At 38.9% G+C, this 22,208-nt stretch overlaps 3 protein-coding genes across 9 annotated transcripts in view; all 3 read right to left on the bottom strand.

Annotated features, from left to right (window-relative positions):
- Positions 1-293: 293 nt before the first annotated feature.
- Positions 294-9,868, bottom strand: casp8 (caspase 8, apoptosis-related cysteine peptidase). Of its 4 annotated transcripts, none has more exons than XM_037786732.1 (12): positions 9,720-9,868; positions 6,394-6,567; positions 5,308-5,483; positions 4,509-4,614; positions 3,847-3,979; positions 3,715-3,770; positions 3,562-3,628; positions 3,340-3,404; positions 3,126-3,234; positions 2,810-2,937; positions 1,976-2,364; positions 294-826 (listed from the first exon to the last, which is right to left on the bottom strand). In XM_037786732.1, exons 2-12 carry the CDS (start codon positions 6,499-6,501, stop codon positions 691-693), a joined length of 1,473 nt encoding a protein of 490 aa, XP_037642660.1. In that variant the 5' UTR covers positions 6,502-6,567; positions 9,720-9,868; the 3' UTR covers positions 294-690. The 4 variants fall into 4 exon arrangements, with proteins under 4 accessions (XP_037642660.1, XP_037642661.1, XP_037642662.1 ...); XM_037786733.1 differs by having other exon boundaries at positions 6,394-6,578; positions 9,717-9,854; XM_037786734.1 differs by having other exon boundaries at positions 9,705-9,723.
- A 961-nt stretch (positions 9,869-10,829) lies between these two features.
- LOC119498171 (ciliogenesis associated TTC17 interacting protein) lies at positions 10,830-16,233 on the bottom strand. The gene is made up of 9 exons (XM_037786754.1): positions 15,934-16,233; positions 14,668-14,853; positions 14,515-14,570; positions 13,824-13,910; positions 13,385-13,552; positions 13,174-13,298; positions 11,521-11,597; positions 11,367-11,434; positions 10,830-11,185 (listed from the first exon to the last, which is right to left on the bottom strand). Exons 1-9 carry the CDS (start codon positions 16,052-16,054, stop codon positions 10,997-10,999), a joined length of 1,077 nt encoding a protein of 358 aa, XP_037642682.1. The 5' UTR covers positions 16,055-16,233; the 3' UTR covers positions 10,830-10,996.
- A 499-nt stretch (positions 16,234-16,732) lies between these two features.
- Positions 16,733-22,208, bottom strand: part of LOC119498161 (caspase-8-like) — a 28,048-nt gene continuing 22,572 nt past the window's right edge. For 3 of the 4 annotated variants that reach the window (XM_037786726.1, XM_037786729.1, XM_037786730.1), the window contains exons 11-14: positions 19,152-19,186; positions 18,212-18,317; positions 17,567-18,113; positions 16,733-17,389 (exon numbers count right to left, since the gene is read on the bottom strand). In XM_037786726.1, the coding sequence (XP_037642654.1) occupies positions 17,239-17,389; positions 17,567-18,113; positions 18,212-18,317; positions 19,152-19,186 (839 nt within the window). In that variant the 3' untranslated portion in view covers positions 16,733-17,238. The remainder of the gene's footprint in view (positions 17,390-17,566; positions 18,114-18,211; positions 18,318-19,151; positions 19,187-22,208) is intronic. The other variant, XM_037786728.1, reaches the window with a different exon arrangement.

The raw sequence follows: 22,208 nt of genomic DNA, 5'->3' as shown, positions 1-22,208 counted from the left end.
ACTGGCACAAATTCCTATTTATGCAATAAGGATTTTATATTCAAAACTAGATAACCCTGACATTATTATGACGAAGTAGTTAGTTACCTGGACGAGCTTCAACACTAAAATAGGCTACATGTCAATTTTACATGATCAAATTTAAATCATTAAACCTTACTACTCGTATGTTCATTCCTTTTTCTTAATTAAACTGAGAATAAAAGCCCATGATGCTACAAAGGATAAGAGGGTGTGTAGATAATGGATGGGTGGATGTGAATAAAGGACTTTTACCTGCAACAGAGTATTTCTACATTTTGCCATGTTTTATTGTTTAAAAATACTTCTGACTCCATACAACCACCAATACCAATGACAATAATTTGTATCTTAAGGGAAGACTTATGATAATACACTATTATAAAAATAACACAATGTTGGTTTCCTTAATCATATGGGAATGATCATAAACATTTCAAAAAGGATATTTTCTCTGAGTGGCTTCTGCAACATTTTATATGCCATGATGCTTTTTTGATTAAACAACATCAGATTCTCGAGATAACTACAAAGACGCTGACATTCAAATTCATACAGTGAGATTAAAAACACTCGCACACAACCACAGTCCCATACCCACAGTAAACCAGTCGTGTCTTTCAAAATTTGGCACATTTTCAGCATTGCACTTGGTCCCGGGAGGTCAGCTCACACAAAATCGAGGACGAGCTTCTTGGTGAGGGTGTACTTGGGCTCTGGCATTTGCTTGTAGTTTAAATATTCTCCTTTGCTGACCTCCCTGTTCACACGTGTCAGCACTGTGAGAATATCATCCCTCTCTGGGCTGCACAGAAAACAGAGGAAGCGTGTTACAAATTATAAATATTGCGGGTATATTTTAGGGCTGTCAAAGTTAATGCGATAGCGCAAATTCATTTTGACAACACTAATTTCTTTAATGCAACTTGCAATTAAGTTGCAGCCGGCTCAGTTTTACAGCTGGAGTGAAGATACTGGCATCATATGAAACTAGAAAAACCATGTCATACTAGCTTCTCACGAAGGAGGCTAAATAACACTCCAAACTTCCACTAAATGTTGGCGAGGAAAAACCTGGCATGGGCCTTTTTAAAGGGGTCCCTTGACCTCTGACATCAAGATATGTGAATGTAAATGGGTTCTATAGGTACTCCCCTTTACAGACATGCCCACTTTATGATAATCACATGCAGTTTTGGGTCAAGTCATAGTCAAGTCAGCACACTGACACACTGACAGCTGTTGTTGCCTGTTGGAATTGAGTTTGCCATGTTATGATTTGTGCACATTTTTTATGTTAAATGCAGTACCTGTGAGGATTTCTGGACAATATTTGCCATTGTTTTGTGTTGTTCATTGATATCCAGTAATAAATATATACATACATTTGCATAAAGCAGCATATTTGCCCACTCCCATGTTGATAAGGGTATTAAATACATGTGAACAGATAAAAAAATGTGCGATTAATCACGATTAACTATGGACAATCATGCGATTAATTAAATATTTTAATTGATCGACAGCCCTAGAATATTTAAATACAACAACATCATGCCCTCTGACACGTCACATCAACAGCGCAGCAAATATATTTGAAAATAACAAAAGCAGACCTAAGGAAACAGTGACAGATTTATGGTTCCTAATCTGGGAAATGAGGAATATTCTATGTTCCTTTTTTCTAGAAAAAGGGAAGATTTTCGCCATCAAAAAAGTGCATTTTATAAGTCAATACAGCTGATGTATGCGTCACACATTAGTCTTGACTCTTGACATGTATCACTCTCCCTGAATCTTAAGTCTATGTGTGGTATGGAAGTCAGTAAGTGCTCATTTTTTATGAAGTTTGTGGTTAAGCTGGGGCCCAGCCTGATTTAGTTGGCCAAAGCTTTGCCTGAACTATGGCTGGACAAAAAGCTCAACAAGCATCATCTTAAACTCTGGGTCTCACCTTTTTGCTGACCTCGTCAGCTGCGCGCACAGCTGCTGGATGTAGATGGAGCCTGTGACAGTGTTTCGAAACGACTTGCACTCTGGCACGGTGGCCATGCCCAGCAGGAAGTCAGCACCCCAAGGCACCGTCTCGCCACGCACAGGACCTGCATCTTCCTCCAGGCGGCTCTGTTCGTCCTCCTCCTGTCTTGGCCTCGGGGGACACGGCACGGATCCTCTCTGGTAGCCGCTTCCCTGACACGCTTGGATGAAGAACAGTTTGGGCTTCCCTGCCAAGGTGGGAGCTCCAAAGCTGGTGAAGGGCTTTGTCAGCTCTCGCAAGTACACCTTCTGCCCATCAGTACCAAAGACACATTCCTCTTCTCCATGGCTAAGCACGCATACCACCTAAGATCAGAGGCAGACATGTTTTGTGTTAAATTGTGTTACTTCTCAATTTGACTTTTTCCCAACGACATTTTAATGATAATGCTGGAGTTAAACACAAGATGATTTTGTATGCAAGTAATCACAATTAATCACAGAAACTCATAGGTTAACTACACTTTAACCTATGAACCGTTTAACAGGACTATTGTAAACATACTGTTTTAAAGGAATAGTTCAGCATTTTGGGAAATACGCTAATTTTTTCTTGGACCTCTAAAAATAAAAATTAAAAGTTGTGGTTTTATGTGCCGGACTATTTCTAACTGCCGGCAGTAGCTTCATATGTTCCGTACAGACATGAGAGTGGTATTGATCTCCAATTATTTCCAAATGTCAAACTATTCCTTTAAAGAGTAAAGTAGTCACTGAGATTACAGCCCTGAAGGTGTGTGACACTGCTCACCAAGGCATCATCATCCAAGAAGTTCCTTGAGCCCAGCTGTTGTAGTTCACGTCGCATGTCTCCTGCAGTCAAGTTGTTGTGTGTCACCACATTAAAACCGAGGCTGGTGAACACTGTATCCAGAGACTCTGTGTCACATAAAAGGGAGACAAATTGAAACATACCGGAAGATAATTTTTTACTTAATATCATCACATCATTTGTGATACGTATTAACTTTGAGCATCCTCTACCCTGAATGTTGCTAGGTAACTAATAAATAAACAGTATATAAACAAATCAGATGACATGGCTGTTCAAATACAAGGATACATACTCGCATCCTGCCGAGACCCTTGTCGATCTTTCAGGCCAGGGAGGAACTCCTCATTATTGATGACCACACACAAACCGCGTGGTTTATTAGTCAGGGCGTAGTAGTCTGTCTAAAGGGCACAAGCACATCCACATAGACAAATCATAAACATTAATGTTCTAATGAATGAATGAATGAATTAATGAGAGGTATGTGTGTTTGTGTGAATGGTTACGTGATCAGGAAGAGTGGTGGGCTCTATATGTGGTGCTGCATCGGGGCACACGCTCGCTCCTCCATCTAAAAAATAAAAATGATAAAAAAATAATAGCACAAGAGTGAATATCTGCAGCAGTGAGGGTGGTAGAAGGCTTGCCATTAAGGGTAATAATTCCATGGCTGTGTGCTCAAATGAATGGCAGGTCAGTGGGTAATACAGTGGAAAAGAGAGACTTACCGCCGGGCTGAGTCACAGGCATCGACACATCGATAGGTTGTGTTGGCTGACGGGGGTTGTTGACCCTCTGTAGGAAGAAAACAGAGTTGCAGTCCTCATTAAACTGGCTCATTGTAGGATGAACTGTATAATAACACACATATATACACACACCTGGTAATCCACGCTGACATGAGCAGATCTGTTTTGAGGAGGCAGGTGGGTTACCCCTAAAAAAGATCACAATCATTTCATGGATTTCATAGTAATACAACATTTTAATGTGTATGTAAGTGCGTCTCATACCGTCCATGTAGCGCTGTATAGTCAATGCCAGTTGTTGATCAAACTGAAGCAGTGTTGCATGCAGCGCACGAAGATTTGTGTTCGACAGTAAGTCAGCATTCTTTTCCATTTCAGCAAACACATCCAGTGCTGTCTGTAATTAACAGAGATGAGTTGATAAAAAACAAAACAAAATGAACATGCAAGAAACAATTGCTTGTGGCAAAATGGCTGTAGTTCACTTCAGTAACATAGCAAAGCAAATTATATTTAGGTTCAGGTCTTCACCGTGCCCTTATCCTATGAAGATTATATCTTAAATAATAATCCAAACTTTCAAAATAATAATTTCATTTAGGTTTCCTCAAGAAATGAATGAAATGCTGATATAAGTCAACTGTATATTTTTTAATAAAGCTGTCTAACACCCCTTAAAATCAAGAAGTACTCGAGACCCCCCATGAAGCTTTGGTGACCCCTTATGGGGGTCGGGATCCCCAGGTTAAGAACCGGTGATCGTCATCTGAGTAGTGTTATTAATTAATTTGATTAGCGAACCACTGTTCACAGAAAAAAGATGTAATCAATGCTGATTACAGTGGAGAGAGGTGAACTATAAAAATAAAGTCTACATGTTCATTTCTTAAGTAACTGTTTATGTGGAAGGGTGGGTGTGTTCTCACTTTGCATGTCTCAATTTGTCTTCTGCCCAGCTTGTCGCTCAAAAGAAACTTCATCTTTTCAAAATTTTCGTTAGTCATGTCAGCGTATACTTTGTACAGCATCACCCTGAAAGAAAGAGCAGAAGAGTGGAAAGGAGAAAGAGGAGAGAAACAACAGACAAAAGACTTTAACTTTGGGAATAAAGCTGTATTGTGATCCTCGTGTACAGTTATCTCCTCCAGTTAAATGAAGCTTAAAGCGAGAGTTCAGACAGGAAGACCCTCTTTACACTCTCTTTCATTCACAACATTTCTGTCTCTCTCTCTCTCTCTCTCTCTCTCTCTCTCTCTCTACTGGCTCCTACTCTTATCAGCTGACTGTGGGTGGTTCAATCTTAGATAACCAAACAGATTTTACCACGCTCTCATGAGCCAATCATATTGTTGCAATCAGAATTTTAAAAACCATTCTCCTCTCTCTTGCGTCAGTTGTCCTATCATTGCGACTTGAGGCAACCCGCCTCCACCCCATCATCTCTGGGCTTCATCATATTCCGTGCTCAGGCCTTCTCTACATTCTTCATTGGATGTTCAGCTACTCCTTTCACTACCACCACCACCAGTGTCTAGACTCCAAGGGGGGAATATATCCTTATCTCATCACGGCATCACTACCCCCTTTTAGATACGTACTAGTCACGATGGAGTCTAATCGTCAAAGACTTTGCACTATTCTTCTATCATGTACCACGTAATAAAATATTGTTCATTCTATACGAGGTCTCTCCTGATTGAAATGTCCTTCTGTCTATACATGTACCTGTATTCTGACAGCATGGGATTTGCATCGGTTTCTTCTGGTCGCCTGCTGTCTGTCTCCAGGAAGTTGAGGAGATCTGCTCGACCGATAGTTTGGAGCAGCTGACGAAGGAAGAGATGGTTGTCCAGCAGACCTTTTTCTTCTAGTCTCAAGAACAGCTTTTTTGCATCCTCGATCTGTATGAGAGCAACCGAGAAACACACAAACAAACCTTTTGAGAAGACGAACCTTGACAGGGAACAAAATGCAACAGCTGAGAATGTTAGCGACGGGAGAGAAATGCTTTCCATAAGACACCATAGAAAAAAATCTGTGAGTTGAAAGCAAGGGAGTGGTGTTTGAAAGTAAAGAAATACATCACAACTACGAATTAAATCAAGTTTCACTAATAATGATCATGCCGGGCCTATTTATGTGTTGTGTTTTTTTCTACTTTTGCCTTTAAACGTATGATCCCTTGTTTCCCTTAATTACTTTGTCTCTATTTCTTTAGTTTGTCTTTACAATGAAGCACCTTGTTAATTTTGCTTAGTAAAGCTTTGCAACATATTTTATTATTGTTAAAACAAAAACATTTTTACCATACACACTTTTATTTTGGTGATTATAGGATATCTGTCATTTGATTGTAACATGTTGTATATTTACATCTAAAGGGACTGTTGCAAAAACCAAGCAGCTTATAAACATCAGAGATAAAAACGAGATGCTTACAGGAAAAAAAAGAAATGCCACCAAAGAAGCATGGAGTACGTTTTATTTCTGTTAATTGCATATTCTTTTTATTCTTAATATTGTGAACCTTTGCACAGCCCCTAGAATATATATTTGCACATTCCTGCCAAGCTCTTTCATTTTAAACAGATACATCGTACATATTTTAAATAGGAGGTTATGACAGTTCCTGTTCCCGTCGGAGAGAGAGAAGTTCATCCCAAAGCTTGCCGCTGTATTTATACCCTTCACCTTTAAAGAAGGGTGCTTCACTCAGCTGTGAGTGTGACTACAAACAAAGTTCACCCTATCACGGAGTGGGAGGGTCCGGGTTTGAGAAAGACCCAACAGTACCAGGTATGTGGTGCTCACCCCCTCCAGGCGTTTCTTGTTGACAACATCCCGACACAAGAAGCAGAGAGCTGCCACCTCAGAGGACTCCAGCTCCTCATCTATGCTAGACAGCTTCAGCCTATCCATCACAGACCCACTTCCACCAGCGCAGGCCTGGTGCTCAGCTCACGGTGCTCAGCTCACGGTGCTCAGCTCACGGCGCTCTACAGGTATCAGAGAGGCAGAAACAACAGAGTAGCAGGGAGTAAAAAGGAAAAGTTGGCATTTGTTGGGGAAACTAAAACAAGTGAAACATGACATGAGCTCAAATGACTGGCCAAATACCACCTCTATACTTGATGTGGCTGAATAATATAGAAACATTAATTTACGCCATAAGTGATAAACATATTAGAAAGTACAGTTAAATCACTGTTGACATTTTGAGTACTCCTTACATTTAAAGCCCTTAACTCTCAACCTGTAGGCAGTGTGAGGTCCTCAGGCGGGAACCTGGTTGCTGTTCCGTTGGCTAGGTTTAAGACTAAAATGTATTTCAAATGGTTATGATATTTGTATATCTGAGTGGTATATTATTAATCCCCTTTTCTTTATTTTGTACTTGATTTTAAAGGTCCCATATTTTAAAAAGTGAGATTTTCACGACTTTTATATTATAAAGCAGGTTTAAGTGCTATATAAATCCTGTTAAACTATCAAAACACTCAATATACGGAGAAATACACACAGCCCGTATTCAGAAATTGTGCGTTTGAAACAAGCGGTTAGGATTTCTGTCCATTTGTGATGTCACATTACATTACCATTACAAGGTTTTAAAAATAAACATTCTAACACTGTCAGACATATGACTGAGCATACAGGGTCTGGCCACATACAGCTACATAGAGAAACTGTCGTATCAGTCCACACTAACTTAAGTAATTTCCTGGCTGTTCATACTTCCCCTTTTTAAATGCTTAAATGTAGTGACTGACGTCTAGTAACACATCTCAATGGGCTCGTAAACAAATACAAATACAAACAGCTTTCCTTAATTCTCCTCTCGGTTACATTTAATTGAGTTTTAACAACATACACATTTTCCACTGTAAGCTTTTATGTTTTCTACAGAAGAAAAAGTTATCAGCGCTTAGTTTTGTTTACACGATCAGCTATACTACTCCCTTATCAAAAATGATGAATACTAACACAAAATCCTTCTAAATATTACAGTACCATTATTATAAATATCAAAACTAAGAAGCCGTTACCTCCGGCCGTCCCTCCACTGTGTCGCTGGCTGTCAGTGCTCTCAATAACTGAAGACAATAACACATTTGTGGGGAAAGAAGAATTATGACATCACATAGCCTACTGTAAAACGCTTCAGGAAACAATGGGGCTTTTTTTTCCTGTTTCTTAATTTTCTCATACATACCCTGCAACCTACTTAGCTTTTCTGGTTACATCTAAAGCAATGTGTTGATGGTGAACACTAAAAACTAAGTGTAGTGTTAAAGTACAAAGTTGTTTAACTTTAACTTTAAATTAAAATAAAATTTGTTTTTTTAAAAAGTAACCAAATCATTAAGATTTTTTTAATAAAACTATATAAATGCTGTGAAAGTATCGAAACACTCAATCCACATATACACAGAGCCCGTATTCAGAAACTCTTTGTTTGAAACAAGCTGTCAGGATTTCTGCCCATTCGTGATGTCACGGACATACAATATTTAGACCCTTGACACAATTTTAAACGTAAACATTCTAAATGTGTCCCAGTTTATGTCCTGTTGCAGTGTATGTAAATAACATCAGCTGACAGGAAGTAAACATGGACCCAAACTGTTGCCTAGCAACGCAATTCCGTTGAAATGCACTAAAACGGAGCGTTTCAGACAGAGGATAAATACAAGTATATTCAGGCAAACAGTACGAGGAAAATAAAGTTTATTTTTAACATTACAGCATGTAAACATGTTCTATAGTAGAAACACAAAATACAAGTATGAACCTGAAAATGAGCACGATATGGGACCTTTAACTTTTAATGTTCACTTCCTTTTCCTTGTTTTATATGTGCCCTTTAAAAAACACATTGTGTTATGTTACTGTATAAATAACATACACTATTATTATTATTATATTATTAATATTAAAGATATTCTACAGGATGGGTCATAGCGGTGTTTTTGAAATCACTGAGAGGCTAAAATTCAGGAAGTGAATGAGTCTCTTGAACATGAACTCATAAATCCTGTGACTTTCCTGCATTATGGACTATTTCCTATGACCTCCTATTAGGGGTGTAACGATACGTTTTTACAACGATACGATTTCCATGGTTCCGATATGATTCAGGACGATATTTGGCTCATCTAGAGCGATGCGATACGATTCAATGATTTGAAATCGATACAGTAACATTTTTTGCCAAAAATTCAATCAGTGTGACTGTGAAATAAATAGCTTATACTGGACAGAGCAGGTCAGGATTCCTCAAAGTTTTTCTTGTAAGGGAATCAGGAATAAATTAATTATGGATATAAACAAGTAAACAACGGTTAATGGCAAATACATACACCTTTTATTTGAAAATATTAAAAAGTGCAACTGCAGGCCCTTCTGATTCAGTTCTAGAGATACAAGGCAGTTTAATATTTAACAAAAAATATAATAAACCAACTTCTATTCAAGTTAAATGAACAGTAATTTAACCTGCTGCTTCTGTCCTCATTTTCAATATAAACGGTAGAGCAATAATACAGTGATCAACCGCTTATAGTGATCAAACAGCTTGGGACAATAATCATATACATTTTTTTATCTAAGCTGTGGCAGTGTTTGTTTGTTTGTTGTTGTTGTTTTTATTATTATTTTTATTATTGTGTTTGTGAAAATAAGAAAACCCAATAAACATATTATTATTAAAGAAAAAAACCTGATAGAGAGCCACCCATCGGTAGTTAGGGGGTAGGGATAAAGGTTGGTTCAGGCATAAATATATAAAACAGTTTAATACTAATAAAACTGTTTTATATATCTTTGGGTTCAGTTTTAGGTAGGAGGGGGAAACATTTCGATGTAACACCAACAGGTCCTGACGTTTGTTTGACTTCACAAAATTAAAAGTTTAAAAAGTTTTAGCTCAAACTCTGGTTACAACAGTAATGTAACCAATTAAATCAGTTTAACAGTAACATTACACTACAGTCAACAAACAGCCGAACTGTTGAGGTTACTCGGTTATAGACTGTAGTTTAACAGCTAGTTTACAGTAAGCTAACTAACGGCTGAATACATTAACTAACCTCTGTAAACACACAGGTGAGTCAACTTACCACGTTAAAACTTACCGCTGTCAGTTTATGTGCGTCTTCTGTTACTCAGTAAAACAATATCCCCTTTTTTAGAGCGAAAAATAAGTCACAAATGAAGCCTTAGTGCTCGCAGTCCGCCGCCGCTTACTGGTTTCACTTTCAGAGGAAGTGAGCGACGTGTTTTAAAGAACGACTACTTCCGCTTAAAACCTTCAAAATAAACGCTATATGGTCAATAGAGACGCAAAAGTAAAGTCTTACTTCGGATTAGTCGACTTGAAGTGGTCCAAGACCAGTCAAAACAATTATACTATAACTTATTTGGAGAATGTTGTAGCACGCCTTTCATTATATATCTTTTTTCTTTGTCTTTTTACATTGTACACTTTTATTTTGAAGACAGACTCGCTTGCTGGAGGTTGACAAACTTGCTCAGACATGTCTCATAAGATAGACAGTAGTGATGGGAATTCCGGCTCTTTTTAGGGAGTCAGATCATTTGGCTCAGCTCACCAAGAAGAGCCGGCTCTTTCGTCTCCCAAACGGCTCTTCATTTTACCACTTCTGCCTTTTATAATTCAGCCAAATTTAGCTTTAGCTGTTTTGACCTATGATTAGTATGTGTGCTTTGTTCAAATTGTTCAATATAATTATACTAATCCTTATAATTTCCCAAATACCATAATTTTACATGCTGCTTCATTTCCGCGCACCACACTACTCTCTCTCTTTCTCTCCTCCTCTCCCTCCTGCTCTGTACCTGTAGACCGTCAGCGCGCCGTGCACCCCGCCCCTCACTGCTTGATGGTATGATCGTTGTCTGTCATTACCTGATTGGTCGCACGGACGTCATTAACACAACATTCAGTCACAGTCAGTGCATGAAGTGCCCGTGGCGCGGAGAAGATCGTCCTGTCATTCTGCCTTGAATTAATAAAACAATAAATAAATAAATGTCACTCAGACGGGAGCCAGCTCCTATCACTTAAAAGAGCCGGCTCTTTGAGCTGGCTCGTTCGTGACTGACACATCACTAATAGACAGGTACCAACAATGAAATTACAAACATTGTTTGAAACATACCACTTTATTCAGATCACTAAAGTTAGTTTTTTTTTAGCAAGATCACACAGCTCAGGTGAAGTCTCAGGTTTGAAAGTTTCCCTTTAATACAGCTAGTCATCTGTCACTTATATAACATCAGACAAGATATAACATAACCAAATGCAATTTTAAAATTAAATGTCAAGTTAAAAGGATAAATGAACAGAATAGCTATATATGTTTTTTTTAAAAAGGCTGTTTAGCATGTGCTTTCAGAGTGAGGAGGCTTCCAGGCTTGGTTCTGGAGGACGGCGGGAGGCAAAAGGGAGGAAGTACTCTCTGGCAAACTGGAAGACGTCATCTGGTTTCCTCAGCAGCAAAAACTGCAGGAAGTCAGATACGAGCGCACGGATCTCTGGATGCTGTCTCAGGTAGGAGGCATGGTCCGCCTTCAGCTCCTCCTGCCCCCAACGAGATAAAAACGTACATTCATACTCTGTTCTGTTCAAAGGGTTTATAGGGTAAGATGATGATAATGGGAAATATAGCCTGTAGGATAAGATGTATGGAAGGAAAACAGTATTATTCAGGTACAGTCATTCTGAATAAATGTCTTTATCATATGAGAACATTATTGGTTACCTTTCTGTCCAAGAACTTGGAGCGCATCTGCATGTCTTCTTCCCAAACCAGAGGGACCTTCTCAAAACCTCAAAACACACACAACCAAACAAACATCATAACTCTGTTTCATTAGAAAAACTGCTTTTATATGTGTGTGTGAGAGAATGGATACCTTTTTCTAGCTGTGATGGCAGCTGCAGCAGCCTCATGGTGACCGGTGATCCCACCTGCACTCTGCTGGCCATGTGCCTGATAAGAAAATACAAACTGCTCAAAAAAAATACTTTATCAAGTCATATTAAAAAAATTTTTTTCCACAAAATGATTTACAGAGCGTGAAAGTCACAAATGCATGCACTCGTTTAGGATGCAGGTGTGTTTCACTGGCGGTCGAACAATACGCCATCCACACACACATGAAAAACAACACAGAAAATAAAATTAACTTTACTGTAATGTGTTTTTCTTGCTCTCTCTCTCTCTCTCTCTCTCTCTCTCTCTCTCTCTCTCATACACACTCATTTACATGTATCAGTTCATGGGTCTCACATCTGGATAAAATCCACATACAATTTAACACATTTTTGTTTGAACTTAGCCACATACTGTACATGGATCTCTGGTAGCCAGATCACAAATATCATTGCAATCATGTCTTGGTTTTCACAGGCTACATGCGAACCACACTACAACACTAAAACTCACCAAAACGTTAATTTGATTGTTATCATGCCACCCTAAACACAGGTATAGTCCTTTAAGGAGCTGCAAACACTAAAAGAATTGCAATTTGATCCACAGTGTTGGGCAGTGAGAAGACGTAAAGTCAAAGAGTATACGATAGATATGCTTTTTTGACAACAGCCGCTAGACGGCGTCGCGGTAGCGCTGCTGCCATTTTGGACTGAAAATGGCTGAGTCTGTGGCCATGAAAAGAGACGTCTGTAAATTAGAGGATGATTATTTTTTTTAGGTAAATCAACTTCCCAGTACAAACACTTATATAGCCCTAATTTAAATCATTATGTCCTAAAAGTGGTAAATTAACTAAAAGCTGAATCCAGAGTTATTTTCCTCGGCATAATGAACGTACATCAGACCCGCGGGACTGCACGCTTATATGACATATCTGGTTCTGCCAGCTTCCTGCTAGCTGTATGCAGCTGTAATAATGGATATATTGTCTGTAACTCATCACTTTTATTATGTTATAATACACCCATGGGCTGTATGCTGTAAGCCTGTACCGTGGTGGATGTATAAACGTCTCTGTTCCCAAACAACCGGCTATCGGCCAGCAGCTAGTAGCACTAGTAGCGCTAGTAGCATGACATAAACAGAATTTAATGTGGTTGTAGGCTATTTACTAACACGCAGGGCAAAAGCACAGGGCACAACCTCTTATACATCCATGGCCTGTGGTCTATTGTTCATTGATGTTGGAGGTCCTTCACATGAAAACGTTTGAGATTGATCTCAAAATCTGTGTGCTGAATTTTTCTAACTTCCATTCATGTCCATCGCTCCTCTGGGAAGCGGCCGGGAAAAAAAGTAAGTAAGTAAGTAAATTGTTATAATAGTATGCATATTTATAATATTTTATTGTTCAACACAGGCCATTTCAGTAGAAACATTAAAATAATGACAATAGAATAGAAATAATTTTGTTTTACTTTTGCACTTTGTAGGCGGATGTTTTACTGGCGTCCGGTAGTCACTTTCAGTCCAAAATGGTGTAGCTCTGCTGCTGGGCGTTGCAATGGAACAAACAATTGACTTTCACTTCTTAGCAATATCCGTTCTTCGGTGTAGTCATTGAGCTTACCCATCAGCCAGGAAGTAGCACTGCCAGGTAGTGGGGCTGTCCTCCACAGAGTGAACAATCCTCTCCACCCCAAATACCTCCACGTCCTCACCCCCAACCTTCAGCTGCTTCAGACCCAGCTCGCTCTGACCTCAGAGAAACAAATAATCAGAGCTCACTATTCAAACAACACACAGAACGACCAAGAGGTCTCACTGGCATGATTACTTACAAAAGTGGTGTGGATGATGTGTAATCCCTGGTCGAAGGAGATGAAGGTCATGTGTTCTGGCACCATCTTCCTCAGAGCGATGAGGCGCATCAGCAGCAAGCTGGACCCCTCGGTAACCAGCCCTCGTAGGACACACATGGGATAAGAAACGCTCTCCTTCGTCGTCTCCTGTACACACACACACATAAAAAAGAATTACACCTTACAGTAATTTCACAACAGGAAGTCTGTTGACATCACCTAAATGTTTGGATAAAACCATTTTGAAGTGTTATCAGAAAGACATTTAGATCCAGATTTCACAAAATGGTAGTAAAAAATACTTTTAGCCGTGGCAAAGGTCATCATATTAGCATCTTTTCCCCATAAAAATGCTTAGAGGGCCTATAGGGATGATAGAACCCTAATGTTGTTTTGCAACAGGGTTATTCTCTCTCACCTCTCCTACAGTGGTAACTTTATTGATCACCATCTGCCCGTCATGCTGCACCATGTGACGCCTCTTGTCCAAACTGTGGCCCTCAAGCTGAAAAGGGGATTCAATGTGTTTAAAGGCAGGAAATACAAAATAAAAAACAGACAGATGTGGCATGAGAATGAAGAATAAGAATGAATTCCATGTGTGTTAAAGAGGACCTATTATGCTTATTTTCAGGTGCATACTAGTATTTTGGGTTTCTACTAGGACATTGACCTCTGTCTGAAACGCTCTGTTTGAGCTCCTGCCAGATTTTTTAAAAAGCGGCTGTCCTGCAGTGGTTTGACTTTTGAAAACTAGAGCCAATGAAAATGTGGGACATCGTCTCAATATGTGGGACGTGGTACAACGGATAAAAATGCTGTGCAGTCCCTTGTAAAGTGGGACGCCTGGTCACCCTAATTACTTGGTGACATCACCACGTTACGGAATAAAAGGCGGGACGTTAAGCAAGGTGTTTCAGGCAGTTCAGGAGCATTGTCTCTGTGGGGGAGAGTAACTCCCTTTGGCGTGGACTTTGGGCTTTGTAACTTCGCAGACCTTTTGCATGCACAAAAAACTGCATAACACACTAAAGGAAAGGGGAAAAAGCACAAAAGAATAATAGGTCCCCTTTAAAATAAGACAGTGCGGAGAGTTTGCAAAGACCCACCTTGACATACTCATGGAAATCTTCCTCCAGCACCTCCAGGTCCGTGGTTAGGTAGGCTTAAATGGACAGTGAAAAAAGGACAAAGGACATTCAGATAAATAGACAAAACTTTGGAGGTCAATCTGTCTTTGCAGCCCCTGCCTCCCCCCTCACCCATCACTGTAGTTCCACAGGGGGAGTCATCGATGGCTCCCTGGCTCTTAGCATGCAGTAGCATACACGGCTGCTGGACTCTTCGGGCAAACTCCACCGTCACACTGAACTTCCCCAGGTCCCGGCTGCCCTCTGACACAGTCACCAGAGAGTCTGGAAACACACACTTCAGCAGCTCTGCAGGCTCTGGGAGAAGTGGGGGATTTTTACGTTTTAACGTATGGACAGTTTTAAATAAGTCTAAAGCAGGGGTCAGCAACCTTTACTACCAAAAGAGCCATTTTAGTCAAAATTAAAAAAAAAAAAATCTGTCTGGAGCCGCAAAACATTTGAGCATTGTGATGAAGGTAACACAGTTTATAGTCTAAGTATATAGTATATAAGTCTAATGCAGTGAGGGCCAAAGAGAAAATGTATTACGGAGTATGAGGGCCACTATTATGAGAAAAAAGTCGTAACATTACGAGAATAAAGTCATAACTTTACGTGAAAAAAAGTTGTAATATCGCGAGAATAAAGTCATAACTTTACTAGAAAAAAAGTCGTAACATTACGAGAATAAAGTCATAAGTTTACGAAAAACAAAGTCGGAATATTGTGAGAATAAAGCCATAACTTTACGAGAAAAAAAGTCGTAACATTACGAGAATAAAGTCATAACTTTACGAGAAAAAAGTCGGAATATTGTGAGAATAAAGTCATAACTTTACGAGAAAAAGTCATAACATTACGAGAATAAAGTCATAACTTGACTTTATCTCATAATAAACTTCTGACTTTATTCTTGTAATATTATGACTTTTTTTCTCGTAAACCTACAATTTTATTTTCATAATATTACGACTTTTTTCTTGTAAAATAATGACTTTATTCTCATATTATTACGACTTTTTTTCTAGTAAATCTATGATTTTATTTTCATAATATTACGACTTTATTCTCGAAATCTCAGATCTATTTTTTTTCCTCAATGTGGCCCTAATACTCTGTTGTACCACAGACCTACAACAATGATAAACACAAATGAAAATGTAAACAAAAAACTGTTAATCACTTCCATGTTTAATAATCCACAGGGAGCCTCTGGAGAGGAGCTAAAGAGCTGCAGGTTGCTGTCCTCCTGGTTTAGAGCTTTATTTTCTATATTTGGTTCATTGTCAATTCTGTGCCTGGGTGCAACACGAGATGTGCCAAAACCAGGTGGTGTTAACTCCAGCAGCCTACGCAGTTTGTGTCAGTAGCCTGCAGAGTAAACGGACATCTCACCAATGCTGGACATGAACGTGTTCGCTTCGTCAGAGGCTTTCAGCTCCTCTCCGAGTTCGAGTCCCTCAATCCCCGCTGCGGCTCCGGCTGGTGTCTCGTCTTCCAGCGGGGCTTCCATCATTAACGCTGTCTTTATTTAATGGCAGATACTCCCGGTAATAATAATAAAAAACAGCTTTATAATACACACTTTTGTTGCAACAGATAGCTTGTTTGGTTTAGTTTTTATGGCAAGCAGCCTTTTGATGTTCCTCCCGGAAGAGAGGACGAACAAATGTGAGTTGTCAGGGCAACGACGCTGCAGTACCGTAAAGACGGACGTAAGTGCGCAACCGAATTCCCACCAAAGCAGGTGCACACAAACAAATCCTATTCAATGCTCCATAATGTGTGTTGGTTGAATGCCTTTTTAAATCCTCCATGTGTTTAGCTATTGTTAAGAATAAAAAAAGGAAAACTTAAAATATAAAGGATTGTTGTTTTTTGGTTTTTTTTGTGTGTTTTCTGTGTTTTTTTTAAATTCTATTCTTTCTTTTTGTCATTATTATTATTATTTCTTTTCTTAATTTTATTTCAATTTTGAATGTAGAAGTTGTTTTCTCTAGTGTACTTAATGAGTTCGTCTATAAGCTCAACTACTTAAAAAAATGGTTTATAAACTATTGTAATCACGAACTGTAAATTGCATATATTAAAACAACCTTGAAAAAAAGGAAAAAATAAAGTATAAAAAAAAATAAAAAATAAAATATAAAGGCAATACACCAATTCATTAAAAAGGAAGAGAAGAAATACAATGACAAATTTCTTTTCTCTTTACCATTCAGTTACTGGCATCTGTTTTATATTTGCTGTACTGGTTGTGTTTGGATTGTTTTTCTAAGCCATAAAAGAAAATGTTTTAAAAATATATTGCGTTAGGAACACTTTCATATACTAAATATGCGTAGATAAGGCTAGGAGGCAATACAAATTCATGTTTACATTAGTAACTTATTTGTTAGATATGCGAATGTCACCAGGCTTCTGTTTGTATAAAGTTCTAGTGAAATAGTATCATCCCTCATTAAAACATGGACCCACCAGTGGTCATCATACTTTGAGCAAAAAGCAGGTTTATTCTGCAACACAAATCTGGGTCAATATAAAACACAATGATTCAATGTGATGATTTAAAAATATAAGATTTAGAAAGATAAAAAAAGATTGAGTATACCTTAAGAAACCCCTTCCCCTGAGTAAATTATACACCCTTAATTAAGACATAAAGCATACTGTGTTTGCATGATTTCTGGTGTTTAAGCTTCAATGCTGATGTGGAGACAACACAAGTCGATTCGTCAGGGTGAACCTAACTTCAGGCATCTGCTTTCTTGCACCTGGGTTTTGACTGCTGCCCTCTTTCTGGCTTACTTCATTGTTCACGCTGTGGAGGATGGTGATAATGTCTTCACCCCTAAAACAATATACAACGTAAAAAATTACTATCCCTAACAGGAGACATTATGATTAATTCAAGTGTACAGCATACATTACATGGTAATGATCATATCATCAGATCTACAAGATATAAAATATTGTGGAAATTTCAAGCCGTAGGACTAACTATATATATCAAATTTTTTTGAGTTACCTTTGACAGCCCTCCTTTAGCTGCCGACACACAGATTGGACGAACCAGCTCCCATCTCTTATGTGTCTAATTGCCTCATGATCTTCAACAGTGGCAACAGCAACCAGAACATCGGCAAATTCAGGGATGGATAGTGAGTGAGAGCCATCAGCCTGCAGCTCTTCTAATAACACTCCATGCTGCGTCTGCCCTCCCTGGCAGGCCTGGATCAGGAACACTTTGGGCTTGTTGGTGAGGGGAGACTGAACGGTTGCCTTGAAAGTTCTAGTTATCTGTTTGATGTAGAGGGGCTGCCGATCGATCCCGAGGACCGCGCCCTTCACTCCGTGACTCAGGATACAGCAGATGAAGGCATCGCCATGCTTAGGAGCCTCTTGAAGAGCGGCGAATCCGCTGCCAAACCACTCCTTAACATTGAACTCCTGCAGCTGAGAGAGGTCGCTCTGAGAAGCGAAGCATTTCAGTGTGCGATCCATCTGGTCCTTGGTTTGGTCTTCACACATCAGCACTCTGAACCCCAGCCAGCTGAACACATCTGTCAAACTTTCTGTAGGATATTGAATTTTAAAAAAAATAGTTAAGCTTCAACCACCACCAAACAGGACAATAGTTTAAATCTGTGAATCTGTCTACTCTGTAACATACGAGCATCTTTGTCGGTTCCATTTCTTGCTGTCCCATCCTTGAAATTCATGTTGTTTATGATCACGCAGAGGCCGGTTGGCTGGCTGTTCAACTCATACTGCATGTCCTGAAAACAATAGAAACAGGTTGACACAAACATATAATGAAGAAACTTCAATATTTTATGCTTGAACACGCAACTTTAGTTTACTAGTTTCAATTTATGAGGTATTACAATGGAGTGCACTAGGGATGACGTATTTTTGTAGGCTAACCAGGAAGTTAGCATCGCTCTGGGTTCCCTCGACAAAAAGCAAATGGGATTTTTCCATTGGGTTTTGGATTATTATAAATAAGCTCTGTGGCAAACAAACGCTTATGACATCACTTGATTTTTGAAGTGTGAATGCAATCGCCGTAAAAGTAAAAAGCTAACGTTAGGCTATAAACGAACTACACCACAGTTGCATGAGTGGGAGTATACTCAATGAGGCTGTAAAGGCGGACGAGTCGGTGTGATGACATTTAGTAGTTAGCTAGCTGGCTAGTGTTGATGATGTATATTGTGCGTGACGAGAGATGCAGTTTACTGAGCACACAAAACTAAATGATACTACGATAAATCTACGATGAACTGTGACTTTCTTGACTTGCAAAATTATGTTTTAATTTGACAAACATCATATGTGTGATTCATTGCGTAATTCAAATGGGATGAAAAAATAATTTGTCTCTCGACGTTGACTACCGTTCATATTTTTTCCAAAATAAGGTCCCATGGGGTCCACCGGAAGGGGCGTGACTTAGGCTCTCTATTCCTGTAGCACTATTTAATAAAGCTAATATTTTATATGTTAATACAGGATAATAAGCATGTCTTGTGTCTAAAGCCTAACTAATATCACTGGCTCAAGCATTGTCACATAAAGTGTGTTATTTCAATATTAGGTGAAAACCTCACCTCCTTTTGCCTCTTGCTTCCTGGTGGCAGAACATCTGAGGAAATCAGAGGGAAACAGAATTACAACTCCAAACATAAAAGCCTCAACTTCATGTGAAACACACAATAGGCTGGCATAAGAGTCATTTCTATAACCAAACTGCACATAATAACGTACCACTTTCATGAACCGAGGAAACTTGGACAGGCCTAGGTAAAAGGCAGGCGTCATTCAATAGTATGTTCTTCAGGTCTGGGAACGTCTCTTGAATCTCATCATCAGTTTGCAGGAGGTTCAGGAAGGCTTGGCAGCGGTCTTCTCCTTTGTCCATGATCTTATCCACAAGCTCAATGATGTGGCCCTCTTCGTCTTCCTTGTTAATGCTTTTGAGTTTTTTGTACTCTCGTCTAGTTATCAGGCCTTTCTCAAGAACTTTGTTGAGAATCAACATGCGGTCTCCACTCAAAATCGTGTGAATGGCTGTTTCATTACATCTCATCTTGTCTTTGGCTGCCATGCTGAATCTGACATTGAGATCAATAAGAACAAGTAGTCAATATTGGGTTTCTGGTTTATAGAGTCAAACTGTGAAAGATTTTTGTAACATATTGCGATTTCATTTTTACCACTCAAGAGCCATTATCCGGTACGTAGAACAGCCCTTACAAAAAAGAAGTTTATTCAAGTGTGCCATTACTTACTGTGCCATTATATACTTCTTTTAAACTTAAAATAAGAGATCATGCTTTCTGTTTACTTTGTATGTACTTATCAGAGATATAATAAGGAGATAAAATTATACTAATAATAATAATAATACTAATAATATATAATAATACTAATAGTCCAAGTGTATTTGCCTTATACTGAAAAGTTTACAGAAAAGTATTTGGCTAAGAACCATAAGTTCACTTAAAGAAAACTTACAAGTATACTTGAAATAAAAACTATTAAAGTAGTAGTTTACTAAGAGTATACTTTAAAGTGTACTTTCATAAACTAAAAAGGAGGCTACAAGTATACAACTACTAAACTAACAGTATACCTAAAAGTTCACTTGTAGTAGAGTTCATATTATAGTTGCAGTACAAAATACAACTTGGATGTAAACTAGTTGTTTACTCAAAGTTTACTACTCTTACATTTACTTAAAAGTATACTTTTAAAACTAAACAGTGGGCCAATATAGTCCCAAGAAGTATTCAAGTACTAGTAACAAGTACATTGATATTAGTATACTTATCACATAAAGTATACTTGGGATTATACTTGAACTGTACTTAAGTTTACTTCATAAAATAAACTTGAAGTATACTTCTTTTTTTTGTAAGGGAATTCATCATTGAGTACTTCATTCATGAGATTAAAGCAACATAATTCTTATTTACCAAACACAGCAAGTGTTACTTTGAAAAAGGGGGCCCTCAAAAATTAGTTAACATTTAAAATGTAGTCAACTAGCTAAGAATGTATGCCATCTTGTATCTAACGTTATATTTTGACATCAGGTAACGTTACAGACTGACGTTACACAGTCAGAATTTAACGTAGCGAACTTAACGACGACTCTACACGACGTGTAGAGTCGTCCTACTTTCAAATCAAACTCGGTGAAATAAAAGTTTATTTCAACCAAACCAGAGTTGGTGATTGTTGAAAGACTAACGACGACGGTATTGGTGAGTTTTATTTTGTTTCTGTCAAGTTTGAATGAAGTGTCTTACGATGCTCTGCCACTAGAACAGCTGATCTCAACATAAACAAATACACATGGATGATGATGCAAGTGTACTCGGGTACGGAACAAATTTACTAATGTGAAAGCTGAGCAGAGAGTGGGGGCAATCGTACTCGGGCACGGTACAGATCAATCGTACCTAATGTGAAAACGCCCTTAGTCTCAGGTAAGTCTCCAGGAAATTAATGCAATGTCCTCAAAAGTTATGAAAACAGGACTGTGTGTGTGTGTGTATGTGAACTTGTATTACCCATGTGTTGGGGACATAAATCTGTGCAGTGACAATGTGGGGACTCGCCTTGTTTTTGGGGATGAAATGCACGTCCCCAAAACATAAATCATTACATTTTAGGTTGAAGACTTGGTTTAAGGTTAGGGTATACATCAGACCAGCACATATGCGTACTTTGCAAAAAGTCAAGGCCGCGCCCCCCTTTTTGGGGATAGAAAACCAAAGATCCCACAGACTTCAATGCAATTTCACGTATCCATTCATCTCTTGTTAATCAAACGTTTGTTTTAAAAGAATGTCTAATCATTATTTTGCGATCTTGCCTGAACCTGATCGTTCGCGATACCTTAATAAATTAAGGTTAATCACCGCCATGTTCAGTCTTCCCCCCGTCCAACACAGTGGCCGGATGTTGCTTATCCAGACTTCTGTACAAACCCAATTAGGCTGAGTGTTGTCTGTAAATAACCAACCTGTTAATAGCCAACTGTTTGATCTATAGCCTGGGATTTAGTTGGAGACGACAGTCTGATGCTGCTATAACGTTAATGTATGACCGTATTACTGCAGCAGCCTCACACTCAAGCTAACGCTAACTAGCCATGCTAGTCACTGTCACCAGCATCATTTAGTAATTTACCACACTGGCAGTGAATATTAACATACCCTATGTGCCTCAGATCTCAGTGTGAAAGCCTCGGTTAACCCGCTACACAACAGCTTTTCATCATTCTCTCTCCTGTGACAGCGAGTTTCTTTCCCCCAAACAGGAGCGCAGCCTCGGCGATGACGCCATGCTGGTCTGGTCTATAGCTTGGAGCCATAAAGACCCTCTATTATATCTTGACATCAGCATTTTTGAGTTTATTGTTGATGCAACCAACTACACAGCAACTCTTTTGCATAGCGTTATTACTATAAATACTACTATGAGCGGTTTGTTTAAAGTAGAAGTTTGGAGACATGTTTCAATCTGTTACCGTCTATAAAGGGGACGTGGTCATGCAAACCTACTCTGGATCACGTATCGCCGGTCTGATGTGTGGTTAGGTTTAGGTTAAGGTTAGGCAAGTAGCGAATATGGTTAGTGAGGGTAGGTTTCATATA

The sequence above is a fragment of the Sebastes umbrosus genome, chromosome 12 (assembly GCF_015220745.1).
Source record: "Sebastes umbrosus isolate fSebUmb1 chromosome 12, fSebUmb1.pri, whole genome shotgun sequence".
In the NCBI taxonomy this organism is placed as follows: domain Eukaryota; kingdom Metazoa; phylum Chordata; class Actinopteri; order Perciformes; family Sebastidae; genus Sebastes; species Sebastes umbrosus.
Note: the sequence above shows the minus strand (reverse complement) of the source record. Positions and strands in the feature narration are given on the sequence as shown.

Excerpts from the sequence above, each read along its gene's own strand:
- LOC119498171 (XM_037786754.1), bottom strand. The coding sequence starts at position 16,054 with ATGATGGAAGCCCCGCTGGAAGACGAGACACCAGCCGGAGCCGCAGCG. Across the intron at positions 13,911-14,514 it reads ATTTCCATGAGTATGTCAAG|CTTGAGGGCCACAGTTTGGA; the intron begins GTGGGTCTTTGC and ends TCCCCTTTTCAG. Across the intron at positions 13,299-13,384 it reads ACATCATCCACACCACTTTT|AGCGAGCTGGGTCTGAAGCA; the intron begins GTAAGTAATCAT and ends CTCTGAGGTCAG.
- casp8 (XM_037786732.1), bottom strand. The coding sequence starts at position 6,501 with ATGGATAGGCTGAAGCTGTCTAGCATAGATGAGGAGCTGGAGTCCTCT. Across the intron at positions 3,980-4,508 it reads GACAAATTGAGACATGCAAA|ACAGCACTGGATGTGTTTGC; the intron begins GTGAGAACACAC and ends TGTTAATTACAG. Across the intron at positions 3,629-3,714 it reads ATGTCAGCGTGGATTACCAG|AGGGTCAACAACCCCCGTCA; the intron begins GTGTGTGTATAT and ends TTCTTCCTACAG.